Source organism: Tympanuchus pallidicinctus, unplaced genomic scaffold (genome assembly GCF_026119805.1).
Source record: "Tympanuchus pallidicinctus isolate F22 unplaced genomic scaffold, pur_lepc_1.0 scaffold30, whole genome shotgun sequence".
Taxonomy (NCBI): domain Eukaryota; kingdom Metazoa; phylum Chordata; class Aves; order Galliformes; family Phasianidae; genus Tympanuchus; species Tympanuchus pallidicinctus.
In genome coordinates, this window is record NW_026294748.1 from 3,817,795 (window position 1) to 3,844,337 (window position 26,543).

Sequence of the window (26,543 nt, forward strand, 5' to 3'; positions counted from 1 at the left end):
TCCATCATGCAAATGCTGGGGGCTGTGAATAATCCCATACGTGTGCTTGGCGGGGGCTGCAGCAGCCCAGGTCCATGCAGGTTGTGCTTCTCGAGGGATGCTGTGCTGCAGGTCAGCCTCTCTGTGACCCGTCAGGTTAATTGAGACAAGCAAGCTGGCTGTCTACTGCAGCCCATGCCCTCACTGTGCCATAGCACCAGAGCCTTATTTCATTCCTTTTATTGCCCCGTGGGAGAGGCTGAACCAGAGCCTCGCTGCTCCCAGGGCTGCCCATCTCCATTTCCAGCCCCATCTTGTAGCTCATTCCCATTTTTTTTTTGTGCCCATTCTCAAACCTTTCTCCTTCTCCAGTGATCTCATGCCCAAGGATCTTGCCCAAGGTGATATGGAGAAAGCTGCATCCCAGTGCCTCTTGGCACGTGCATTGTCATTGCGTATGCTTGCAACGTCAGTACCTCTCAGAAAAGAAAGCAAATAAAACACAATGACATTGTTATCCCTCTTGTAGGGCCAACTGGTAAACGTATCACTGGGCAGTTGTTGAGTGACTCAGCCCTGCATGATCCACTTTGCTCTCCATTTCTGCTTATGGGGCAAAGGGCTGTGATACCAAGTTCTGCTTCACGATGACGTTTCCTCCCCCCCCTGTTTTCATGACCTTTTGAGCTGGGGAATGGTGGCCATCCCCAGGCTAGTTGCATGTAAGAGCTTTCCTTTGAGATGGGAAGGTGCTGACTCTATTGGGGTGGCACCAGTTGTGCACTAGAGGATGGGTCCCTCCCCAGATGCAGGGTTGTGGCTGAGGGTCCGGCTGCTCCTCGCCTGCTGTCAGCTCTGCCACAGCCAACTGATGGGAAAGTACATGGAGTGCCCAGCTCATGTAAATAAACCTGGCTATAAATAGAGAGGGAGAGAAGTGTGAAAACAGTGGGGAATGGATTTTATAAAACTAGCAAATTAGTCTGGAAAAACAAGGGTGTGAACCAGCAGCCCGAGCTCCAACCCAAGTCATATTCCCAGCTCTGTGATGGATGGCAGGGCTGTGGGGCTGGGTTGTCCCCATCGATCACAGGCTCTGGGTGCATCCTGCCTTGGGCTGTTGTGTATGTATAATCAATGCCCTTCATTATGTTTATTTTCCTTTGAATTTATGGAGACGCCCCAGCTGCAGCCATCCAGAAGACCTGGATCATAATGTTGACCAAAATAGATGGTGGCACTGCAGATGGGTGGGTTGAGCAGAAGGGGTGGGGGAGCAGCAGCTCCACCAGCCTCTCCAGACCCTTTCCTGTCGGCGTGGGCATCATGGCTGTGCCAGCCTGTCCCTCCCAGGCTGCCTGTCACCTCCTGGGAAGTGCAGTGGCCCGTTTCTCTCCTCGGGAGCCGGCCAGGCTGCTTGCCCATCTGGCATCAGCAGAGGTCTGCGCAGGGAGGAGAGGTGGGCAGGGAGGAGAGCAAAGGCAGAGTGCAGAGAAATGGCACTGAGTTGTGTCTGGATGCCACGGAGTGGGCACAGAGCTGTTGTAGGGTGCTGAGAGGTGACACGGGCAGCACAGGATGGCAGGAGGATGTGACAGTGAGCAGGTGGCAAAGCTGATGCCAGTGGTGGCATTGGCACCGAGCTGGTGACACTTGTGGGATGGTGCATGCATGTGGCACCACGCTGTGGTGTCAAGTTTGTGACATAGGTGAGAGGGGCATGGCACAGGGGGCAGGTGGCTCCACTGATGGGGACGCTGATCCCATGCAGGGAGGGGCACAGATGGCAGCAGGGCCATAATTGAACCCCCATGCAGGGGGTCAGGGACAGGTGGTACCGCTGGCGGTGGTCAGGGTGGCACTGAGATGTGTCTGGAAGGTGGCACATCTGGGGACAGGGTGACACTGCATGGGGACAGGCGGCACAGCTGGGGACAGAGACGTGATGCTGCTCGAGGGCAGGTGCTGCATCAGGGGACAAGAAAGTGGCACTGCTCACAGGCAGGTGGTACATCTGGGGACAGAGAAGTGACATTGCTAGAGGGCAGGTGATGAGCTCAGGGTCAGAGAGGCGGCACCACACTCGGACCGGTGGCACAGGAGGACAGAGGAGGTGACACATCTGGGAACAGAGTGGCGATACTGCTCGAGAGCAGCTGGCACATCTGGGGACGGAGAGGTGACATTGCCCGGGGACAGGTGGCACCGTCTGGGAACGGGGCGATGGCACACCTGGGGACGGAAAGGTGGCACCGCGCGGGAGGCGGGCGGCACATCGCGGAGGCGGCTCGGCCCGGGGACGGGCGGCTCCCGGGCCCCGCGGGGGTGACCGCGCGCGGAGGTGACCCCGGGCCGGGCCGTGCCGGCGCACCCGGCAGTGCGCATGATACTGCGGCGCGGGGCCCCGTGCGCGCCAACCCACCTTGAAACGGGCCCGGGCCGCACCGTCAGCCAATCACCGCCCACTCCGCCGGGGCGCGGCCAATGAGCGAAGGGCGGGGGCGGCACCGAGCCGCTAAAGGGCGCAGGCTAGGCTGCGCGCCGCGCCGAGCGGCGGAGGCAGGTGCAGCGCGACGGCGGCGGTGGCGGCGAGATGGGCGCAACGGCGGCGGCCGGCGGTCGGCCCTGAGCCGCTCCTCCGGCCCGGCCAGCCCCGCGGCGGCCCGGGGAACCCTGCCCCGGCCCGGCCAGCCCCGCCCCGCCCCGGCCGGGCCGCCCGGCGGGCGGAAGATGCTGCGCACCGGGGGCCGGTAGTACTATGATTTGGTATGTGGCAGCTTTGGTAGCAAGTGTGCTCGGCGCCCGCGGGCTGAGCGTGCAAGGTGAGCGGGGCCGGGGGGGCTGCGTGTGCGCGCGGCGGGGTTTGCACCGGGAGGTTGCCCCGGGGTTGGCTGGTTGGTTGCACTGAGGGTTGATGCGGGGCTTCGCGCCGAGGCTCCGCACCTCGGGGCGCGGGGAGGGCGGTGCGCGCCCCCGGGGCGCTGTGCGCGCGGCTTTGCTGCGGCTCCGGCTGGGTTTTGCATCTCCTTCGGTGTCTGTGCATGGACGAGGGCAGCGTGCCGGGCTGCGGGGAGCGCTTCACTGCTTTATTTTTTGTTAGTATTATTATTTTGGGTCTTCTTAATAAAAATCATCGGTAGGGAGGGCGCTGCGAGCGGAGCGTTTTTGTGGTGACCTCCCGGAGAGCAGCGGCTGCACGTCGGGACGCTGCGATCCCCCCGCGCTGCGGTGCCGCAAATTGGTGCGGGTGTGCGGCTGCAGCACCGCTCCCAGCTTTGAAATTCTCCTCGGGAGAAGTTAAGGGGACGAGCCCTTGCTAGGGATGTGTCCCGTAGGGTTTTTTTTTGCGCCCCTTTTTTTTCTTGCAACTCAGGGAATGCGGAGTGCCTTTCCCTGCAGGGCTGTAGCCTCGGGGGAAGGTGGGGGGGGGTGGGGAGTGGGTATGGAGAAATGCGGAGGGGTTTGGTGCTTTCTCTGCACTGTGAAGTCGGTGCTCCCATCTGCAGGCTTTGTGGGGCGGTTTGTTCCCCACAACCCCGGTGGTTCCTTCTCCTTCCCTGGGTGGCTGCTGCGCGCGGGTAAACTGAGGCACAGGGTTGTCCAAGGTCAGGCAGGAGACAGCAGCAGGGACTCACCCTGCTTTTCCTGCTCTGCCTTCAGCCGCCAGCCCTGCAGGGAGCAGGTGAGCCGCGAGCTGTCTGCTGATGCAGCAGCAGCTCCCGGATGGTTGGGGGATGGGGGGTGGTCCTGGGTGCCCCAGAGCCCAATTATGGGGACATGGGGGCTCCCCGAGCTTACGGTGGCAGCGCTATGGGGCTGGCATCTCTGCAGCTAGTGTGAGGGGGAGGGTCAGGAGGGGTCTGTCCCTAATGGGCTGAGGCTACCCTAATGGGGAGGGGGTGGCGGGGCTGGCACGGGCGAGTGGGCTGCAGGGGTTGGCTGCTGTGCGTACGGCGAGGCGCCGACGTGATGAATGAGCGCGCTGTGAGTAATGTGTGGGTGGGCACAGCGGGCGGGGGGCGTGCAGCCCCCGCGGGGATGCAGCAGCGTGGGGATGGGGACGAGAGGGGCTTTGTTAGGGGATGATTGCAGTGTTCCCTGCCCGAAGCAGTGCTGGGGGTGCAGCAGCCGATGGGCAAGGAGCAGGGAGTCCCGTGGGTGGGTGGCTGTCACCCTGCATCACTCGGCGGTGGATGGGGACAGCGTTTGTTGGCGATGTGGCTGCGGGGAGGGAGCCGTCAGCGTGTGTTTGGTGGCAGTGCTACATGGATTCGCCGGTGTCCTGCCGGCCCTGGGCTCTTCTGCAGGGTCTGTCCATCCTGAGCTGCTGCACACAGTGCTGTGCTAACCAGGCTGGTGATGCTCATGGGCTGAGATCTCATCCTGCACCAGATTTCAGCCCTCCCTGCCTCGCCAGCCCTCCTCCCGCTGCCACCGCCTCTTCTTCCTGCTCTTCCTCGTTCAGGGCTGACCCACAGCCCCTCACAGCCTTGCTGGCCGCAAGCAGCCCCCTGGCCTGGTCAGGCTCTCCCAGGGCTTTCCAGGCGGTAATCCGCTCAGCGAGGCTGCGTTATCCCCTCTTATGGAGAGGGGGAGGAGAGCAGGGACGTGACAGTGCCGGGGTGCGGCGGCAGTGGGTGTCGGGGGGCCCGGCCTCCCGGCGTTCCCTCGGGGCTGTGACGATGCTGGGGCTTTCCTCTCTCTCTCCCGTTGGCGTGGCGTTGCAGAGATGGCACAGCACGGCGTGTGGAGGGATTTTAGGCTCGGTTTTGGGTGAACCACCGGGATGTTGGCGCCGGGGGATGCTTTTCGTGGTGGTGCTGGAGCTCGGGCGCTGCATCTCTAGCACAGGGATGGTTTGGCACCTGTGTGGAGCAGCGGGTCGGTCCTGTTTCAATCCTTTCCTGGAGGATTGTGATCCATTGGATGAGACGTGCGGGGATGGATGTGTGTGCTGCGCTGCCCGGGTTGGTGTTGGATTTCTGGCTCCATTGCCGTTCCACTGGACGATGCAGCTTCTCCTCTGATGGGAGGACCCTGCAAGCCTCCATCCCTCTGCAGAGCTGCTGCAGGACAGGTCAGCGTGAGCCTCCCATGTTCCACGTCGTGCCGTTGGCTCTTGGCACGCTCCCATCCCACAGGGATGATGGAAGCATCCCCTCTTCCTTTCTTCTCGGCAGACATCTCCCCAGCCTGCGGCTCTGGGTGCCCGGCTGGCCTTGCACGCATCGCTCCGTTCCTCCTGCTTCCTGGCATTGGTGGGAGGACTGCCTGCGCCAGGAACAGCATGATTCAGGATCTGCTGGCGGGTGGCTCGGCTGTCGGCACACAGAGTGCTTGTGCTGTAGTTGATATTAAGCTGGAGGACTGGGATGGAGAGGACCGTGCGCTGTGCAGGAGCCAGATGCAGAGCGGGTCTCCCTGGGGCTGTTTTTGCTCCAGCATCTGCTGCAGCTCAGTGCTATGAGATGGCTCTGGGTGTTGGGATGCTCTGGTGTGGGGAGATGGGCAGAAGTGGCACTGGGGGTACGGTAGGACCTCCCTCCCACACCCCAATGTCCTTCATGTGCTGGGGACACCAGTGGGTGACAGCACAGTCCCACCTGTGCTGTCACCATTACGGTGTGTGGGCAGCAGTTAGATACGCTTAACATGTGCCCCCATGGGGATGGCATTGATGCCACATGGGTGATGTCCTTTGTCCCTGTGGATGGGGCTTGAGCTGCAAACCTGCTCATCCCGAGCTGCCACCGCTGCCTCTCTGTGTGACCTTGAGGTGCGTCGCTTGACCTCCACGCGGCACAGTCCGTCCATCTGGAAAATTGGGTTTAAAACACAGGAATCATGCTGAAAGAAAACCAGATGCTGCTGTTCAGCTGGGGGAAGGGCTCCTGCCTGGGGACAGGGACAGCAGGATTCTTTTGCCTGTAATGCAGCAGGATGTCTCCATCCTTCAGGCAAAGCATCCTTCCTATAGAAGGGGTCCTGTGGGCACATCCCATGGGACATCCCAGTCTTTAGAGCCAAGCCTCATTGCTGCATCCTTGTTTCTCTCCTGGAAGCCTGGATCCCAGCAAGGAACCAAGGGTAGTCCCAGCCTCAATGGGAGCCCCATGATGGCATCACCCTACGAGATGGCAGCCTTCCCACTCCCTCTGGGATGCGTTCCACTCCACCTCCACATTTTGTATTCTCGCCTCCTGGCACGCGGTGTGCCTTTATTTTTCCTGAATCTGCTCTGATGATGAAGCCTGTTGATTGCGTGCTTTTCTTTACAGAGCATCCCCAGCTCGCTGTGAGCTGCTGCATCGTGGGGGCATTTGGGGTTTGCATCCCTGCTGTGGCTCTCTCCTTTGACCCAGGTCTCAAAGCCCCAGGTTATGTCTCGAATCCCCCCTGAACTTGGCTGGGAAAATCAAGTGCGTTTAAAAATACCCTTTCTATTTGTGCTCTGTTTCTTCTGGCATCTGCGGGTTGTTTTCAAGCATTTCTTCACAAATGTGAGGGTGGGAAACACTTCTTTTAATGGAAAGCTGCAGTCTCCATTATTGATATGCTTTCAGGAGCTGAGACTGGAAGGGAAACCTGCATGTAGTAGGGTCAGGAGCGGCATCAGGGCTGGGTTTGCAGGCTGAGATGGGGCAGCCCTGGTGCTTCCTAATGAGTGGAGAGCCGGGTGCTGTCCCCATTCCCCTCTGCACCTGGGAACATGAGACTGTGGGGGTGTTCCTGGGTGTCCATCCTTGAGCTTCATCCCTGGGGGGGGGAAGCTGCATGGCTGGGGGCTCTCTGCCCACGTGGCCCATTGGCAGCCTTGCTGCACGTGGTCATATGCCAGAAGAGGAGACCCCGGCACAGCACTGCCAGCACTGACCTATTTTCCTCTGTGTGCATTCTGGCACAGTGGCTGCGGGTGGAGGGTCAGTGCTGGGTCTGTCCAGGAATTAGGAGTCGCTGGGGTCACCTCTGGGGACAGATGAGTGCCCAGGAGCAAGTGACTTCTATTGTGTACACCAGGAGGTCCCCCAGAGCCCTTCCCCTTGGCATGGGAGTGCACAGCAGTGCTCTGCCTTACAGCACCATCCACGCTCTGTCGGGCTTCTGGAAGCTGAAAACCAGCATCCCATCCCCTGGGGCAGGAGGAGTGCAGGGGGATGGAGCTGGGAGCAGAGAGATTTGGCGAGGGAGTGGTGGGGAGGCTCTGTCCTGTGTTCATTCTGGGAAGCAGGAGGGGTGTCCCTTGGAAGGTCGCGGGCGATGCAGTGCCTGGCGGGGTGCTGGGGACCCGCTGGGGCGAGACAGCAGCCTGTGCTGGGGAGGCTGGGCCAGCGTTGTCCTTGGATGCTCTTGAGCTGCACGTGACAGCTGCTGTCCCTGCTCTGCGCAGGGGGGCTGCGGGCAGCCGGGGGGAAATCCCACTGCTCCCAGTGCTGTGTCCCTTCCTGCTAGGAGCTTGGCTGCCTCCCAGTGCTGCCCTGAAACCCATCCCTCTGCCACAGCTGTGTGCATGGGAGCAAACCCAGGGCTTGGCATGGGGAACGGGGAGTGCTGGTGAGGTCGTGGGCATGCTTTTGGGGCTGAGATGGCTCCTTGCAGCTCCTCACCACGGGGGCAGAGCTGCCGCCGTCACTGCTGACAGGGTGCAAACGCCTGGGCTCATCAGCAATGCAGTGCTAACAGGGCCCTGGAGGTGCGAGTGCCACCAGGGTGGTGCAAAGCAATCGCAGTGGCCCCACTCTTCCCTACCCCGATGGGGCCACGCAGAAACCTCAATAGCAGTGCAATGCAGTAAAGCTTTCCTCCATGCGCTCTCCTCGCATTGTGGTGCTTTCACCCTCCTCTCTGCTCACAGCCCTTCCCATTCCCAGCCGTAATCCAGTGCTGAAGGAAGCAGTGATGTCTGGCTTGGTGGGGGTTGCCTCGCTCTGTGGCACAGAGCAGGTTTGGGCTGGCAGAGCCCCGGGATGCCGGGTGGAGGGAGGGAGGGAGGGACGGATGGATGCACGGCGCGGGTCTCTCACCGGTGCACGCTTGTGCCAGAGCCAAAAATAGCCGGTGATGCTCCGCTCCCGCGGCGGGGAAGCGGTGATGTCATTCGCCGCCAATCACCGGCGGCCCCGAAGAGCAGCGCGGAGGAGTGGGAACGTGCCTCCCCGAGCATCCCTCCCCGAGCATCCCTCCCCGAGCTTACCCGGGAGCGGGCAGCAGCCGTGGATGGGCGGCTGCCTGTAGGATCGAGGGGTCCCTGCTGTGATGTGCTGGAGACTGTGCTCATAGGTAGGGTTAAACCCCACATCTGCGCTTTTGGGAATCCCCAGCCTGCAGTGCTGCAGGAAGGCTGGTGTGTGGAGCTGCTGCATAGCCCCACGCTGCATCAGGCCCCCCTCCCTCCCATCCCTTCCGTACTGATTTTTTGGGGATTGTGGAGAGCTCTGGAAGCCTGTCTAGAGCAGCTCCCTTCCCACATGCTGGTTGTGCTGGTGCTTTCTCACCACAAAGGCATTGAGCTGCTGTTCTGCAGGGCTTACAGTGTGGGAAAGGCGAGCAGTAACTTGGGAGCGGGCACCTCCCTGCCCTGGGTGCCCGTCTCCCTTTGTGAAAGCCATGCTGAGGATGCTGATGAAAAGCATAGGATGATAACAGGCTGTCTCCAGGGTGGAGCAGCACCTTCATTGGGGGCAAAGAGGCTTTAATTGCTGTGGACGGGGTGAGGAGCAGGGTGCCAGGCCTGACCCACAGGTTGCAGCTGGGTTTCAAGCCTGGGGCTCTTGGTGACACCTGAGGATGGGGACTCGGCCGCTCAGACTTGGCCATCCCAGGGCTGTGGGCGCTCAGTGCTGCTTGCTGAGCTCACTTGGCTTCTGATTTTGGTGTGGTCAGACTCTTGGGGTTGGCGCTTGGCATCTCCATCCAGCCTCACTGTCAGCACAGTGGTGTGCAGCAGGGTTGAGCTTCCTGGTTCCCCATCCCAAAGTCTCCAGTTCTGCCTTCATCCTCTTGCAGGTGCCCTCGGCTCAAGGGAGGAACCCGAGTTTGTGACCGCTCGCGCTGGCGAGAGCGTGATCCTGGGATGCGACGTCATCCACCCGCTAACGGGGCAGCCGCCTCCCTATGTGGTGGAATGGTTCAAGTTCGGTGTCCCCATCCCCATCTTCATCAAATTTGGGTTTTACCCTCCCCATGTCGACCCGGGGTATGCAGGTGAGGATGGGAGCTCGCCGTTTCCTCCGGGGTGCGTGCGGCTCCGCTCAATCTGCTCCTCCATCGGCAGCCGCGTGCGCTCTCTCTCTCATCGCTTTCTTTCCACCCAGTTGGTTTTAATTAAGCAGCAGCACTAGGAAGCCAGCTGGGCTGCGTGGGACGGGAGCAACCGAGGCAGAGAAACTCAGGGTGATGCGTGGTGGCAGCGGCTGCTGCTGTGCCCCAGAGCAGCTGTGATCCCGGGGAAGCTCAGGGGAGCGAGGCAGCAGTTCGGTCCCCTCTGGGGACACCTCCCTCCACTGGTGGCCAGGCATATGTGGCATTTCCAGCATAGCCACGTGGCTGCACACTGTTGTGTCACCTTCCCCGTGTGGCTGGAGGTGCTTCTGAAGGCTCCCTGGGCTGGTGGCGCAGTGGGGGTGCACCCATCGCGATGCACCATCACCGTGGGGACCTCGGGTATGCAGGAGGCTGAGGCGTCTCCTGTGAGGATGCATTGGTGGGGTTCAGCATGCTGGGGGCAATTACAGCGAGGTGGGAGGGTCTGGGGTCATAAAACTGATGGGCTGTGCTCTCCCCACAGGCAGGGCCAGCCTGCACGACAAGGCATCCCTGCGCATTGAGCAGGTGCGCTCCGAGGACCAGGGCTGGTATGAGTGCAAAGTGCTGATGCTGGACCAGCAGTACGACACCTTCCACAACGGCAGCTGGGTGCACCTGACGGTCAATGGTGAGTCCCAGCCAGCAGTGCAGTGTTGGGGTGTGGTGGTGCCACATCCAGCCCAGCGCTGCTCCTCTGTCTCAGCATGGAACCGTGGCATAGGATGCAGCAGGAGGTTGCGTGCTTGGGGAACACAGCTGTGCTGGGAGCATGGTGTGCATGAGTGGACAGAGATGGTGATGGGATAGAGGTGTGTGTGCTTTGGGTGTTGCGTGCACCAGGAGGACAGGGTCGCTGTTGCACTGAGATGTGGGGTCAAAACCAGTCCCTGTCTGTCTGTCACCTCCCTCCACGTGAATCCCTGCAGCACTGGAGTCGGTGTTTCAGGCTGGGCTGCAGGGTGTGATTCTGTGCATGGCTTTATAGTTCTAATAGGTGACGGTGATGGACAGCCACCCTCCAGATTTGGCAAAGCCTGAGCGTGCAGGCTGCTGGGGCTGGCACTTGGCAGAGGGCAATGGGGCAGGTGCCCAACCCCGGGGAGCTGCAGATGGCCTGGGCAGCAATGCCAGGAGCAGGGGCCAGGTCCCTGTCAAAGCCACGCATTGAGGCAGTTCTGCAGGATGATGCTTTGACCGGGGAGGGCAGAGGGCTCAGGTGTGGCCGTGCCAGATGCAGAGTTGCTGTGGGGCTGGGCCGGGTTCCCTTTGATGCCGGACTTAGATCCTGTCTGCATCTTTAACTGACAAAAAAACCCGTCCAGACTGACTTCAAGCAGGGACATCACTTGCAACAGGGACAAACTTTTATTACTATTCACACCATTTAATTACACAATGCTTGTTGAAAGGCGAGACATGAAGAAGACAGGGCAGGGCCCGCATCTCCTCTTCACAAACAAATCAGAAAACCAAATCTTTGTTTTCTTGAAATTCAGATTGACTCCAATGACTTTTTCCCCCTCCCTTACCCCCCCTTTCCATTTTATTAGTGCTGAGTGTTCAACTAATTAGCAATTTGTCGTTTTCCACGTCAGGAGCCGTCTTTATTTTTAGCTCTGGGAGGCAGGACGCTGTGCTGCAGAGGGGCTGAGGCTCCTGCCTGACCTTGAGCCACTTATGGCACCTCCAGGAGGGCCGTGGCACGGTGCAGAGCTGCCTAATTGAGCCCAATTAACGAGCAGGAGCAGGGCATGGGGCGCTGTGGTTGTGTCCCTGCCCGCTGCCTCCTTCCATCCATGAGATGCGGGATGAGCTGCTGTCCTCTAATGAGCTCAGAGAGGCTGGGAAGGAAGGAGGGAGGGAGGGAGGAGGAGGAGGAGCGCAGGGTGAGATGGGAGGAAGGCGTGTGCAATGGCTGGTGGAGCTCGGGCTGTGCGGGGATGCAGGAGGAGGATGGTGTGTGCTCCATCTGCACCATGCAGCGTGCACGGACCCTGTAAAGCACTTGGGAAATGCCATTGGGCTGTGCCTCAACTGCCAGCTGAACTGGCTGGTCACCACCTGCTGATGTGAGCCCATTTCCCAGCACAGAGGACACTGGGGTGAATGGGAGCTGCTGGGCGCTGCCAGCACGCCGTGGGGCTGAGCAGGGCGAGGTGACCCCATGTGTTTTCCCCATCCTTGTGCTGCTCTTCGTGTTTTCTGCAGCACAGGGCCTTAATAACAAAATAATAACTGTAATTCTGCAGGGTCGAGGAGCTGCTTTCAGGGGGAGGGCCGTGGCTTTCACCTTGCACATTAGAATGCTTAATTTTCATTGGGGAAGATAGAAATAAAATATAATTCTTTTCTTTTTTTTTTCTTTTTCTTTTTTTTCCCCCCAAGCAGATTAAATTGCCAACCTGTCTTCCTCGAAAGTGGGCTTTAACAACTGCTGGTAATTAGGGGCGGGCTGTAATCCTGCCAACCTCTTTAATCAGAAAGGAGTCTTTCGATCTGCACTGCGGTGTTTTCTTATGTTTTGACAATAGCGAGTTAATGCGTGATGGGAAGCGAGGGGGAAAGCTGTGCTGTGCTGGGGAGGAGAGAGTGCCATGGGGTGTAACTCGGAGGGATTCTGGCCTTCCATGTAGTGCTGTGACATTGCTGTCCTTGCAGCTTCAGCCCTGTTAGCCTTTGGGTGCTGCCTGCCCCTTTCCTGGAGAGAAAGGGTTCACAGGGTGTCCCCACTTCTGTCCCTGTGCCTCTGCATGACAGTGTGGGATGGGGAGGGTGACAGCACTCTGCTCCCTCCCCAGCACCCCCCACCTTCACGGAGACACCACCGCAGTACGTGGAGGCAAAGGAGGGCAGCAGCATCACCCTGACCTGCATGGCATTCGGCAACCCCAAGCCCATCGTCACCTGGCTGCGAGAGGGCGAGCTGCTGGCCGCTGGCCCCAAGTACCAGGTGGGTGCCATGAGGATCCCCACCACGTGTCCCTGCAGCAGAGATGAGATGGATGATAGTGCATGCGGTGGCTGGAGCCAGTCTTGCTCTCTCAGCACATTTCCCTGCTTCCCAGCAGTGGGAATGGGGGTGGGGGGGTTGTGATGCCTGGGCTGCTGGGGGCTGTGCTGCTCCCTTTCCCCAGGAGAGGGTGAGGGCTGGGACCTGGGGACGTGGTGGCTGCAATGGGGTGAAATCAAATGATTTGTGCAGGGGGGGCTCCCCCAGCCCTGTTTCCCATCCCATAGGCTCCCACTCCTCTCCCGGGCAGAGATTCCATCCGAGCCATAATTGGTAAATCAGGCATTGGAATCAGCGCAGGCACTAATGAGAGTAATTAGGAATCATTTGTTACTAATTGAAATAGAAGGATGAGGCAGAATGAGCGGCGGGGAGGGAGGCTGCCTGGGAGCGCGGCGCTCGCTGGCGGGGGGGATGCAGCAGCCTATGGGGGTGAAAGTCCCCATCCATCCTCTACACATCCTCAGCCAGGCCACGGCTGCCAGGCAGCGCCAGGGGGAGGAGGCTGGGGGTCACGGCTGCACTGTGACCATTGAGAAGGGTGTGGGGAGGAATGGGAAGCTTCTCATGGTCCCACAGCCCGCAGGGACGCCGAGCAGTGCCCCCGGGACTGGGATGCCCACTGAGCTCCGTGCAGAGTGCAGCACTGTTGTTGGGAAACGCTTGGCAGGAGTGGAGCAGTTTAGAGTCTGCTGTGTGTCAATCACTCCTGCAAGAGATGAATACATTGTGAGAGATGAATGCATTGCAAGGCTTTTTTTGTTTTGTTTTATTATTATTTTTTCCCCCTTGGCGTCGAGCAGAGACGTGTGTGTTGGTTTATTAATATCTTGCAGAGCGGGGAAACCCATTTCTCAGCCGGCTCTACCGGCAGCCTCAAATCCCATCCGTTGCCCTCTTGTTGGCTTTGGGGGTGCAGGGAGAGAGTGAGCGTCCTGCTGGTGGGCTCTGTGTGGTCCCCACATCCTGTGTGATCCCCTCTGGTTGCCCACAGGTCAGTGATGGCAGCCTGACGGTGCTTTCTGTCAGTCGGGAGGACAGAGGTGCCTACACCTGCCGGGCATACAGCATCCAGGGGGAGGCTGTGCACACCACACGTCTGCTGGTCCAAGGTGAGTGTCCTCGGGGTCCCCAGGAGGCTTTGGGAGCTGGGACATCCCTGTGTGTCCCCAGTTGTCCCTGAGAAGATCCCAGCCCTGTCCCCATGGTATGGCAAGGACCAGAGTTGGTCGGTGGCACAGCTTGGCCACAGCACGCTGCCACCCCCTACCTGCAGCCTTCCATTAAAAACACCATCAATAAATAAACAAAGGAGGAAGTGGAGCCCAAACCCCAGGCATATAAATGATATTGGGGCTGCCAGCTCATTGATGGCACAGAGAGCAGGTTAGGGTCAGGCTGGGATCCCGGGCAGCACCAATATGTACCCCCTCCACTGTGCATTGCAGTGGGAGATTTTTGGGTTTGGGTTGGGGTCCTATTAACACCAGGGCTGATGTGAATTGCCAGCAAGGATCTGCATCCCGTTTGTAGGACAGAAATCCATTTAATTGGGGCACTCCAGTGGCCACCCTGTCATCTCAATGAAGCAGCTGTGCCGATTAGCAGCCGGGCCCTGATTGCAGCTCGGTTTTGTTTGGAAAGCAGGGAAAGATGGAGAATGTCACAAAGCGCCTTGTCAGAGAGCGGTGATACATGGCCTGCCTCCTGCTCCTCTTTATTAGTTAAGTCTTTAATTAGGTCAACAGCTTTTGGCAGAGGGAGGAGCTGGGGGGTCCTGGCGTGGACAGGAGGATGTGTTTGCAGGGAGACCGGCCCCCAGCTTGGTCCCTATGGGGGTGATGGAGACCGGCCCCGGCCTGGTCCCATAGGGGTGATGCTCTCCTCCCCCAGGACCTCCCTTCATCGTTTCCCCTCCGGAGAACATCACAGTGAACATCTCTCAGGATGCACTGTTCACCTGCCAGGCCGAGGCGTACCCCGGGAACCTCACCTACCTGTGGTACTGGGAGGAGGAGAATGTCTACTTCAAGAAGTGAGTTTGCAATGCATCCCACGCTGGCGCTCTCCTTGCTCCCTCACTCCTGGCATCGCCGTTTCCACCCATGCTCCTCCTGCAGCTTTTCTCCCCTCTCTTCTCTTGCAGTGACCTGAAGCTGAGGGTGCGGATCCTGATTGATGGCACGCTGATCATTTTCCGGGTGAAGCCAGAAGATGCTGGAAAATACACCTGTATCCCCAGCAACAGCCTGGGCCGCTCGCCGTCTGCCTCTGCCTACCTGACGGTGCAGTGTGAGTGTAGTGAACCCTAAGGGATGCTGTGAGGTGCCTTCTTCCTGCTGTGCATGGGGGGGGGGTGTCCCCAGGGTGCCCATGCTCCAAATCTTGCACCTTTAGGGCTGGTCTTATGCTTCTGCACAAGGCTGAGAGCATCTCTGTGTGCTGGTGGGGTGTCCTGGGTTCCCCCCCTAAGTGGGATCAGTGCTTGCCTCCCTGAAAAGTGGTTTATCTCCTCTTGCTGCTGCTCCCGTGAGTGCTCCCTATTGCTGTTCTCATTGCTTGGGCACAGAAACACCAAATCAGGGCTTTTAACACCAAATACCCGCTTGTATTTTCTAGGTATTTATCATAGGTTGCGTGGATTTCTGTGAATTTGTAGCTGTGCATGGAGTAGTTTCAGGCAGTAACTGATCTAAACAAACGCAGAACAGCTCTGAAAGGAGCATTGCTGCCCACGCCTGTTCTTTCAGGCTCCCCCTGCTTTAATGGGTAGTGTGCCACGAGCGTCCTATGGCATTTGACAGTAATGGTCCAAATTGCTACGCTTTGCAATTGTGGTATTGCTCTGCTGTAAAAGACTGCAGCGATTTTATTCTATAATGAAAGATAGGCTCGAGCAAGCTGGGCTTGAAGCACGGTTCCCGATGGCCTTACAGCTTGTGTCTGCAGCCCCACTGCTGGTAAATGCCCTGCAATGGGAGAGCCTGATGCGTGCTGCCGTATGGCTGCCCAGAGGAGCAGGGTGCACACAGAGCTGGCACGGGGCTTGTGCTGACCCAGACTGGAGCACAGCCAGCGCCTGGCAGAGCCTCTCGATCCCATTACTGTCTCCAACCCCTTGATTGCATTTCTGAAGAGGTCAAGTTAAAGGCGGGGGGATAAAGCGGGTCCCATATGCACTGCTGTGTAAGCTGGGTTATTGTGGCAGTGCCTGGTTTTGGGGAGCTCTCATGTGCGCAGCTCTGTGCTGCTGGGGGGGCTTGCACCCGAGCTTGGTTCCTTTTGCCCTAAGAAAGCAGCAGTGAGAAGGATCTGGATTCTCGTGCCAGGCTTTGGATCTGCACGTTTTGCCCACTTTGCATTTCTGCACCCCAAAAACGATTTTGTGTCTTCATGCAGCGTAAGCCCTGCTAGGATTTTCCCGTAACCTCGTGCTGCTGGTGTCTAGACAAGATTGTAGAAATACTCGCTCTTCCTATTAAAGTAACTTCTTTTTTTTTTTAAAAAAAAAAGCTTCTTATTAAAGAAAGTCTAGGTTCTCTCCAACCCACTCGCACTTAATTAAAAAGCTCTTAGAAGTGCTGTTAATGACACGTTCTAGACTCAAGGATTGCGAGACGCCTTCCCGTGTGGGTGGTGAAAACGTGGGGAGGTTGGAGGCATATTTTAAGCGTTTGCATCCCATTTGGAAGGGTGGAGGTGGCTGATTTTTCCACGCAAGCCAGCAGCAATTAGGCACAGGCTGTGAGTGCAAACAAACAGGAGGTAAACAGCTCTGGACAGCAGGTCTGTGCTGTGCTCCGGGGTGCTGCACTTGGTGTGGTTAAAGGTTCTGGAGTCGTTGTACTGGAGTTGTTTCCTATATAAACAGCAGGAATGGTGTTGTCCCCTTGGCAGATGCCTGCAGACTTGCCCGCAGCCTTTTCCTCTTGGTGTGCAAAGTGAGCTGCAGGGAGGGTGGGTGCCTTGCTTGATGCATGTGTCACCTTGCGTGCGTCCTGCAGGCTGAGGCTGTGCTGATGGAGCAAGTCGGTCTGGATGTGCCAAGCAGATGCATTTAGCATTTCGTTTTAGATGCAGCTTTTAATGAGCTCCAGGTAGGAGCGCTCTGGGTGCAAGCAAAGCCTCACAGAAACGCTGGGTATTAGAATGGATTTTGAGTGTGTAGCAAGCCTGGAGATAACAGCTTGTGGGAGCTGGAGGGAGCATTTGGGTTTTGTACTCATCACAAACGCAATGTGATCCTCAAGAGCTGGGTGGTGGCTGGGCTGATGGGCTCCTTCCCAACACTGACGCGCTGCTGCTGCTATCCCAGATCCTGCCCGTGTGGTGAACATGCCCCCCATCATCTACATTCCCATCGGGATCCACGGTTACATCCGCTGCCCCGTGGAGGCAGAGCCCCCGGTCACGCTGGTCAAGTGGAACAAGGATGGCCGACCCCTGCGCATCGAGAAGGTGAGCAGCCAGGGAAGGGGGGCAGGGAACAGGGTGGCTGCTGTCCCTGCTTGGCGTGTCCTTGCCTTGGCCAGGATGGATGGTGCTGCTTTACCTTATCAGCAGCTTTGCTCTGAGTTAATTCAGGTGCCTGCAGACGTGCTGTCTGTCTCCCAGCCCTCTCCAATGACCTTTTGATGGCTCTGTGTTCTTCCAAGGGCAGCTAATGGTTAAAAGACCCTTTTAACAAGTCTCCGTCATCCTTTAATCATTGTTTGATGTTCTGAGCCATTAAATATTTAAGGAAAACACTTCGTGTTTTAATTTTTTTTTGTTTAAATATTAATGATTGGATGTTTTTATTTGGTTTAAGCTCGCTGTTGATGTGGGCTCCTTGGTGCCACCAGTCTTTGGTGTCCCCATTGCTTAGCTGCATTTCCCTCTGGTGGGGACACAGGAGCCTGAGTGGAGACTCCTGGTCTCCCCATTTAACAAAAGGTTGGGAGCTGGGTCCTGGAATGACTCCAGCCTGTGACACAGGAGGCTTTCTGTTTAATAAATGCCCAACAAGAGAGTGCTCAAAGAAAAAGGCAACCTCAGTGCCTATAGGCACATGTTTGACAATAGTTGGAATGGACCTACGAAGATCACTGAGCCTGTTTCATCTGGGGTATGACAGACTGTCCGTGAGTCCTTTGGGTTACTTGAAGAAGCCTGATTGTCTGTGAGGGGGAGAGCAGCAACAAGATAAATATGTGTCATCTGTGTGCTCAGAGCTGGAAATCCTTCCCAGGGAAGGACAGGGAGCAGCGAGATGCTGGCAGGGATTCAGACTCCGTGGGTAGGATTTGTCTCACCTAATTTTAGGTGTCTCCAGGGCTGATGGCTGTGTTGAGGACTACTCACCCAGGCTGCTCTCGTAGTCCTCAGAGAGAGAAGCGCTTCCAGGAGACAGCTTTTCTTTGATTGAGCTGCAAGGGGTGAATCACACCCTGGGATGTGTGCGTATAGAGAAGGGCAACAAAGCTGTGAAGGATCTGGTTTGGATATTAGGAAGCATTTCTCATCGAAAGGAGTGATGCTGCACTGCACAGCTGCCCAGGGAGCGGTGGCCTCAGTGTCCTTGGAGATGTTCCAGAGCTGTGGGGCACTGAGAGACGTGGTCAGTGGCGTGGTGGGATGAGTTGGCTTGGGGAGCTGAGAGGTCTTTTCCAACCTGAGTGATTCTAAGGCCCGGTGATTTCATTAGCTAGAAAAGAGGGCTAGAGCAAGGCTGAGATGGGGGTTTCCTCGCAGTGAGAGGACTGTGTGCAGACAAGCTGATCTTGCCTGCGTTTCCTCTCTCTGCAGTTGAGGAGGTGGCTTGGAGATGAGTTGGACTTTGGGAATGGAACTGGACGCTTGAAAGCGATTTGGGAATCTCCAGCAGACACACCAGGCACCCCTGGGCTTAGGGTGTTGGGCTTGGCTGAAGGGAAACATAAGCAGCTGTGTGCGTAGGATGCATCAAACCCCTCTTTCTCACCACCACAGTACTCTGGCTGGAACCTGCTGGAAGATGGGTCGATCCGAATTGAGGAGGCAACCGAAGATGCTCTCGGCACTTACACCTGTGTGCCTTATAACGCCCTGGGTACGATGGGCCAGTCTCCCCCTGCCCGACTGGTACTGAAGGTAACGTGCATAGTGCAGCCCTGGCCCTGCAGCCAGCACTTTGGCTGGGTGTGGGATGCTGGGCACTGCTGGGTGCCTGCTGATGTTTCTGCTTTTCCACCTGTGTGACTCAGCTTGCTCAAACCTATTGCCTTTTGCTGTGAGCTTTGTTCCTTACCCGAGAAAGGCGAGGGCAGAACCTCATAAGCACTCATGCAATGAGGGTGACAGCAAAACCCATTCTGAGCGCTCCCTGCCCACTGCAGCTGGAAATACCACTGTGCAGCTGCAATTTTGGCACAAGATTGGGCAAAGCCTGCTGCTGTCAGTGTTGTTGGCATGCACAAAGCCTGTGCTGCTGCATTGCCACTGCTATTTTAGGCTGTGCTGGGGATGCCTACCTGTGCTGCTTAGCACCTTCAAATGCCAAATAGGCATTGCCAACACTCATCCATCAAGCATTCTTTAAGTTTGCAGCCATGCAGCAGGACTTGGGCAATGCTCAACCGCTCTGCAAGTTTGCTGCAGAAATTGCAAGAGTTCAGTGCAAAGAAATGCTGAAGTCTGACTGCAGTGATTTGTTAATGGGTGTAGATTAGTGGGGCAGCCCAGGCCCAAATATGTATTGGTGCCTAGCACTGAGTTTTAACAGTGCTGGACCAGGATAATTTGAGCACTTCATTCATGGCCCTGAGAGGGGCCATTTTTGCCAACGGAAGATTCAGACTTGCTGACCCAGCTTTAGATTTGCAGAGAATTTTAATGAAAAGCTGATTTAAGCTGTAGAGAAGCTCCACGTGCTTCTGCTGCGTGCTCAGCCCAATGCACGCCGGGCTCTGCTGTAGTCACCAGTGCTGCTGGGATAGGAGCTGCTGCTCTTTGTTCTCTGAACAAAAAGACGCATGCCTGCAAACGGTGGTGGTGAGTTGTGTTATTGCTGAGGCTCATGCAATGCAGCTTAGCAAACCTCGTGTGCACGCACATCCAGCGAGATGGTTGTGGAGCTGATGAAATCAGGCTGATACCTGATGTGACGTGGGTGGTTTTTTCCTGTTTGCCTCCTTAAAATTTAAACAAGGCATCATAGCACTGTGTCTTTTCAGAGAAAACTTCTGTGTGTGCGTGTGTAATATAGTGTACCATAAAGCCTCCTCAGCACACGCTTTCTGCTGCCTTCACCTCACCCAAACTGCTGATGGTTCTCGTTCTGGGAGGGTTTGATGGCACAGGGCTGCTGACATGTGGCAGTTCTTTGTGTGGGCTCAAGCTCCTTGCCTTTTCCCTTGGCTGCAGGACCCCCCCTATTTCACGGTGCTACCAGGCTGGGAGTACAGACAGGAGGCAGGGAGGGAGCTGTTGATTCCTTGTGCTGCTGCGGGAGACCCCTTTCCTATCATCGCCTGGAGAAAGGTACCCGGCCTGCCAGACAAATCTGCAGTGCCTTTGGCTTTTGGTGAATATTGCAGACAGAGAAGCCACACTCTGTCCCGGTAAGAACAAACTGCAGGTACAGCTGCTTCGCTTTGGGCTGAGCCACTGCCGTCCTGTCCCGCAGGTGGGTGGGGGAAGCCCAGCTTGTGGCCATCGAGTACTTAATACTGGGAAACCTTCTCAGCAGCATCTGCAAAGCTGAGCTCTGCTCCCACCCCGGCTCCCTGTTCCTCGCTGATGCTGCTCTCAGGACCCTCCCGGCCCAACACGAGGCTGGCACCGGTGACACTGATCCTGCAGCACAGACCTCCTGCAGCAGGAGGGCATTGTGCCACCACAGTCGGTTCGGGGGCTCTGCCCTGAGCTTGGCCAAGTTTTGGCAAGGGCCTGGACCCACCAGTGGCTGCTTTGCTGCCCTGGGAGTTGAAAGACCGTGGAAAGTAGCTTGTTTTGATCCTGCTGGACTGGACGTGGCAATCTGAGGATGTTCCCTTTTGCAGGGCCAGGTGTGATGTCACCAGGGCTTTCCTGTCTCCCTTTCCCTTTGCTTCCCAACTTTGCTGCTCCCGTAGGGAAGCCACTGCCCAGCTGTCAGGATCGTCTCCTGTCCCCTCCCAGCCCTTCTCAGGGGGATCCCTTCATTGCCCTGTGAGTGAGATGCTGGATCTATTCACCAAGTTACACCAGCACTAGGAGGACTGTAACTTGTACTGCTTTTGAGGGGCCTACCTAGAACTTGCTGGCTCTTTAGTCATCTTATCCAACTTATTTTATCTTCCTTCCCCATCCCCTTCTTATTTAGGTTTATTTCAAAATACTTTTGTGCTTTCTGACCCTCTTCCTCACAACGCAACTTTGGGCTTTTCCTCTCCTGACATCATCTAGGACTGAATTGGGCTGAGCGGAGGTTCTCAGTGAAAGAAGTAAGCTCTCTTGCTGCCCACCAGCCCTTGAGGGCTGACCTCCTTCTCCTGGAGGACTGCAAAAGACCTGGGCTGGGCACTAGTAACCCGCCATGCTCCTGCTGCAGGTCCCTGGAGCCCATCAGTGGGATCCATGCATGAAGAATAGCAGAAGAGAGCTCAGAGCAACACGGGATTTGTGGAGCTTTGGATAATGGGCATAAACACAAGTTGTTTGAAGAGGCATCCTTCCGCTTGGCTTGAGAGCTGCCAGGCACCTCCATGCACGCCATCCTCCCATGTCCCCAGGCTGCCTCCTGCTGAAGTCTCTGCCACTGGCTGGGACTGAGTGGAGCAGGAGAGGCTGCTGTGAATCTCCTGGGGCAGAAACCCACCTCAGAGAGTGTTTGTGGGGACACTCAGTGCCTCATCCTCCACAGCGGTGACAATTTCAGCTTCGGATGCTGGAGGAGCCACGCTGAGTTCTTGTGAAGGGTTCGGTGTCTGTAAGACTTGTTTTCAGGCCTTTAGACTTACGTATGAGTTGGGAATGTCAGCCTCTGTTTTGCGTGTCTCCTGAGTCACTGAGCCAGGTCGTATTGAAAGCAGGGAGACTGCAGCAAGCAGAGAGATGGGAGCCCTCACTAGGGCCTGGTGGTGCCCCATAGGCCTTGCAGATAGCTCAGTCATCGCGTTGCTGCCTTGCCTGGCTTGACGTGCTTCTGAATTGTGGTTTTCTCTCTTTGCCATGCTCCCCTTGCTCCTTGCCCAAGGTAGGGAAGCCCAGCAGGAGCAAGCACAACACGCTGCCCGGCGGCACCCTGCAGATCCGCTCCCTTGGCAAGGACGACCATGGCGAGTGGGAGTGCATCGCCACCAACGTCGTCGCAAGCATTACTGCCAGCACTCACCTTACAGTTGTAGGTAGGGGCAGGGGATGGGGCCTCGGGGATGGCTGGTGGCACAGGGACACGTTCCTGGGGTGCGCCCAGCAGCGTGCTGAGCGTGGCGTGGGATGCTTCCCATGGAAAGCGATGTCTCCCTTTAATTCCAGCTGCCAGTGGTGCTGTGTTTTCTGCTCTTTTATTTTGGCCACATGCTGCTGGTATTTCTAGCAGACGTTCTAGATGGGAAAGCCTTTGCTTTGTGCAGGCGGAGTCTCTTTGTGTCATGGCTGGAAGCAAATCCACACCAGGAGCAGTGGGCTGTGTTAGTGCTGGGAATCGCAGCCGTGCCACTGCTCCTGCTGCAGCCCATCTCTCTCCCTGCAGGCACAAGCCCTCATGCCCCTACCAGCGTGCATGTTGTGGTTGCCATGACCTCTGCCAATGTCTCCTGGGAGCCCGGCTACGACGGTGGATATGAGCAGACTTTCTCAGTTTGGTACGGCCCTCTGTGAGTCATCCTGGCATGCTTTGCTCTCTGCTTCTTTTTCTTCCTAGCTGAGCCCAGCTTTGAGCAGCGGGGCTGTGCTGTGGTGGGGGGAGGGGATGGGCTGGGGGGAGGGTGGAGACATTGCTTGGGTTGCACTGTGATGCAGGGTAGAGCCCCAGTGCAAATCTATACCCTGGGGTAGGAGGGATGGGGAGGATGGAGGTGGCCCTGGCTGTTCTCTGCACCTTTTCTCTGCTCTTGCTGGGTGCAGAGGGGCTGCTTGTGGGGCACTGCAATGCCACCCAGCACATTGGAGAGACCAGCGTAGGTCTGCAGTGTTTCCTTTCTCTCTTGTGCTAGCCAGTACATCTGTCTGCCCCAGCACATTTTAGTCTGCTTACACAGGGAGACACTTTGCATTCATGTAACTTTGCCTCTGGCATCTAATTTCAAGATAAACTGTTTATGAAGCTTAGCAGCCATGGAGAGGATGGAAAATGCAATCTTTAGAGAGTGCATCCTGAAGAAATGTGACTAAGCAGAAACGATCTCTCCCTCCTCTGTGTGATCCCTGGGGGCTGTTAAATCCCAGTTTAGCTTGAGACCAGTGACGGTGAGATGCTGTCTGGGAGACTTTACTCCCTGAGCTGCTGGTACCCAAAGCAAAGGATACATTCAGCCTCCTCACAATGAGGCTGGCTCTGCTGGCCCCCCACCCCGAGGCAAGAGAGGGCAAAATGTGTCTGCAGTGAGGTCAGGCTTTTCTCTGGGCTCTGCACTTACTGTTGTCCTTCTCTTCTGAGAGCCACACTTTGAAATGTGAAGAGGGCCCTTTCACAGGCTGGTGTTGATGTCCTCCCCCACTTCTTCAGCCTTTCTTTCCTTCCTTTCCTTAATTTGCCCGGATGGGGTCTGCTGATAGAGTGGAGATTGGAGAGATGCTGCTCATAATGAGTTCTGCACTGCTCTAAACTGAGGACGGTCTCTACGCTCGCACAGTGGGGTTGGATAATCGTGTCAGGAGACAAAGGACAGGAGAGAGGAAGAAGGAATTGAATGAGTGGAAGAGAAAAATGAGGAGGCAAACAGGAGTGGATGTAGCAGCACAGACCTTGCGTAGCTGCCTCTGAAAACGTCCTTGGGAAGGACTGATCTGACCTCCTCGCTCTTGAGACGTGTCTCACCTTGCAGGGAGGTGGCAGCTGCTGGCTGCCTGCCCAGCCCTGTTTTTCTCCAGACCCCCCCACGAAATGAGAGCAGCCAGAGGCAGGGAAGGGCGTTAAGAAATGTAATGCAGGGGGCAGTGGGGAGTTGGAGAAGGAGGGAGAGCCCCACGCAGCTGCACTCCATCCAACTCCTATGGCGTGGGAGCTGGGGTCTCCACTGGAGTTGCTGTGATTTTGGGGCTTTCCTGCCTGCAGCTGGGTTTGGTCTAGGCACTCTGCACGTGCACAGAGCTCTGCTGAGCTGCTTGTTTCCATGGCTTGCTGCTGCTCCTCCTGCCTTCCCTTTTGCTCCCTTTACAGCAGCATTGCTCGGCTTTGCTCCAGATGGGTTTACCTGGCAGCGCACCGACACCTCACGTATCTGCAGAACAGAGCTTCTGCAGTGATCCTTTCTAAATCCTCTGTGAGCACAACAGAAACCTGCAGCTGAGGGCTGGGACTCCCTAGAGCATCTCTAGTGCATGCGTGGAGCTCAGCAATATTTGCAATATCATTGCAGCACAAAGATGCTGCTTTGAGACATCGGTCTCTTTCACCATGACACTCCTGTTGGTAGCAGTGAATTGGAGATGGATGCTGTGGTGACTGTGTTTTGTGCGCCCTGGATTTTGGGGTTAAACCCACAAAATGGGCAAAAATGAGGATTTAGCTAACCGCCTCCCTTATGGGATTGTATGTACAAGGATACAGCTGATGGGAAGCTTAGCTCTGGCTTGGGAGCTGTCAGGGTATGAATGAGAACAGGGCCTTGTCACTTTGGCAGCACTCAAAGTTTAAAAACAAAACAAACAAGCATAAAAAAAAACCTCAGCCAACTTGCATCTTTGCTTCGGGGATGCGATGGAGGTAATCCTTAGAGCGGGGCTGCTGGCTTTGCTTTTGTTTGTGGCCGCCCTGCTGTCAGGGTGTGGGGTGCAAGGTGGTGATGGCAGTGACTGTGATGTGATGGGACAGCACTCCAGGTCCTCGTGCACGCTGACCCTGAGCCAGCTTTTGGGTGGCAAGTGTCAGCACCACATCCATGCACGTTGCTGCTGCCAAACCAAACCATCTCTTGGGAAAGCTCCATTATCACTCGAGAAGTTAATGCAGCATCTTTGGTTCTCCCAGTCAAAGGCGCATTCCCTGAAGATGCTCCCTTCTCTCTTGGCAGGATGAAGAGAGCCCAGTTTGGCCCCCATGACTGGCTGTCTCTCCCTGTGCCAGCTGGTTCCAGTTGGCTACTGGTGGATACACTGGAACCGGAGACCGCATACCAGTTCAGTGTCTTGGCTCAGAACAAGCTGGGCACCAGCTCCTTCAGTGAGGTGGTCACTGTGAACACTCTAGGTAGGTCCTCCCCAAGCACAGTGGGAGGAGGGCAAAGAGGGTTTCAGGAGGTCTGCAGAGGAGGGGAAATGGCCCTTTGCATAGGCTGTGTCATCTGCCTGGAGGTGGTAATGTTCAGCATTAGTTTCCAGCTGCAAAGGAGGTGTTTGTGGAGTGTCCTGGATGGAACCTGTGGACTTGAGGCTCCCAAAAGCTTGTCCTAAGGCAGCTCAGGGGAATGGTACTGTGGTCCTGCTCACCTTTCATGTCTTCCTGAAGTTCAGCTTGGGGCAGGAGTTATTAATAGAGCACAGAATCACTTGCGTGCGGCTCAGAGCTGGAGCTCTCACAAAGGGCTTTGAGCTGGGTACCAGCCTTGGGGCTGTCTCAGAAATAGGTCGAGAGAGGAGGAGGCTTTCTGATGCTGTGCCCCTTTTCCTAGTCCTTGTGTCTTTAGTCCACCCCTTTTTGGAAAGCTGATTTTCTGTCTCTGGGATGAGAGAGCACGTGTCTGAGATATGTCCTGACCTGCTGTGAGGTGGGGAGCTGCTGCTGCAGTGATGCTCTGTCTGCTGCTGATGCCAGCATGTGGGAGGGATCCCGGCACGCTGCTCTTGTGCAGACCCATATGTCATGGCTGTGTGCAGAGGCACGAGGAGCCGCTGCCCCAAAATGCAAGGGGAGAGATCATGGCCATAACCTCAGAGAGGAGAGCATCTGCTGTGCTTCCCCTGACCCCATCTCAAAGGTCCATCTCCTCTGTGTCTGCAGCATTCCCTGTAACAACTCCAGAGCCTCTGGTGTTGGTTACCCCACCGAGGTGCCTAACAGCCAACCGGACACAGCAAGGCGTCCTCCTGTCGTGGCTTCCTCCTGCTAACCACAGCTTTCCGATTGACCGCTACGTCATGGAGTTCCGCATTGGGGAGAGGTGGGAGATCCTGGACGATGCCATCCTTGGGACCGAGAGCGAGTTCTTTGCCAAGGACTTGTCTCAGGTGAACAGGGAGGGACTGCCCTGGAAGCTTTTCAGGGTGACTCGTTTCCTTCGCAGGGCTGATTGATGTGTTTGGTGTTTCAGGACACTTGGTATGAGTTCCGGGTCCTGGCAGTCATGCAAGATCTCATCAGCGAACCCAGTAACGTTGCTGGTGTGTCCAGTACAGGTAAGGACTGCTGCTTCCTTCTCCCTCCCTTTGCATGGCTGCTTTGGGAGCATCTGCACTCTGCAGTGCTGCTCTGGTGGGGTGCATTACTATAGCAGCGCTGGCTGGAGCAACTGCTTTTGTGCGTTTGCTTGCAACCTTGGCTGTGAGCTGGGTTAGGATTAGTGTCCCAGCACAGCTGCTGTCTCTCTGATCACAGAAAGCATTAGTCTTTAAAGCAGCATAGCAGTGTATTGGCTGACGCTGTGTTGGTGCTTTCCACAGCCGAAGGTGAATTTGAGAGCTGGGCCACTCTGCTCCCTTGTGTTGTCTTCAGAGCAGCAGTGCTGGGAGCAGGCAAGGTCAGAGTGCCCTTCTTGGTCCTTGCTGCTCTGTGGGGTGCCCTGAGAACAAAGCTCTGAGCCCAGCACTGCGCAGCCTGGAAATGGAAATGAAGGGTGCAGAGAGGGAAATGCAGCACTGCAGTGCGGTGTCTGGGGCGGCGGGGGGGAAAAGCAGCAGAGCTTTGAAACAGGAGACTGCTACACACTGCAGTGTGTCCCCTGCACCCCAGTGCAGCTCGGGGGAGCACTCCTCCAGCCAGGGCTGGGCAGGTGATGGCGATGGCAAGGGGGAGGTCTGCAGGAGGCAGAGGATGCAGTGAACCCTGCTGGTGTGGTTTTCCTGGAAAAAGCTGAGGAGCCGCCCAGTTGGGCTGCGTGCAGGAATGAAGCGGTCTCTCTCTGCCCCCAAGTGGTGCTGGCGCGATGCAGGG

The 26,543-nt window shown here is 56.8% G+C and overlaps 1 protein-coding gene across 9 annotated transcripts in view; it reads left to right on the top strand.

Moving 5' to 3' along the window:
- Positions 1-2,687: 2,687 nt before the first annotated feature.
- Positions 2,688-26,543, top strand: part of IGSF9B (immunoglobulin superfamily member 9B) — a 41,023-nt gene continuing 17,167 nt past the window's right edge. For 8 of the 9 annotated variants that reach the window (XR_008209939.1, XR_008209938.1, XM_052697505.1 and 5 more), the window contains exons 1-15: positions 2,688-2,801; positions 8,983-9,180; positions 9,764-9,910; positions 12,081-12,232; positions 13,287-13,404; positions 14,186-14,327; positions 14,439-14,584; positions 16,608-16,750; positions 18,263-18,403; positions 19,676-19,792; positions 21,489-21,639; positions 21,987-22,110; positions 24,469-24,644; positions 25,395-25,621; positions 25,705-25,789. Coding sequence is in view for 7 of the 9 variants with exons in the window: in XM_052697505.1 (XP_052553465.1) it covers positions 2,738-2,801; positions 8,983-9,180; positions 9,764-9,910; positions 12,081-12,232; positions 13,287-13,404; positions 14,186-14,327; positions 14,439-14,584; positions 16,608-16,750; positions 18,263-18,403; positions 19,676-19,792; positions 21,489-21,639; positions 21,987-22,110; positions 24,469-24,644; positions 25,395-25,621; positions 25,705-25,789 (2,131 nt within the window). In the remaining 2 variants the exon portion in view is untranslated. The remainder of the gene's footprint in view (positions 2,802-8,982; positions 9,181-9,763; positions 9,911-12,080; positions 12,233-13,286; positions 13,405-14,185; positions 14,328-14,438; positions 14,585-16,607; positions 16,751-18,262; positions 18,404-19,675; positions 19,793-21,488; positions 21,640-21,986; positions 22,111-24,468; positions 24,645-25,394; positions 25,622-25,704; positions 25,790-26,543) is intronic. The other variant, XM_052697509.1, reaches the window with a different exon arrangement.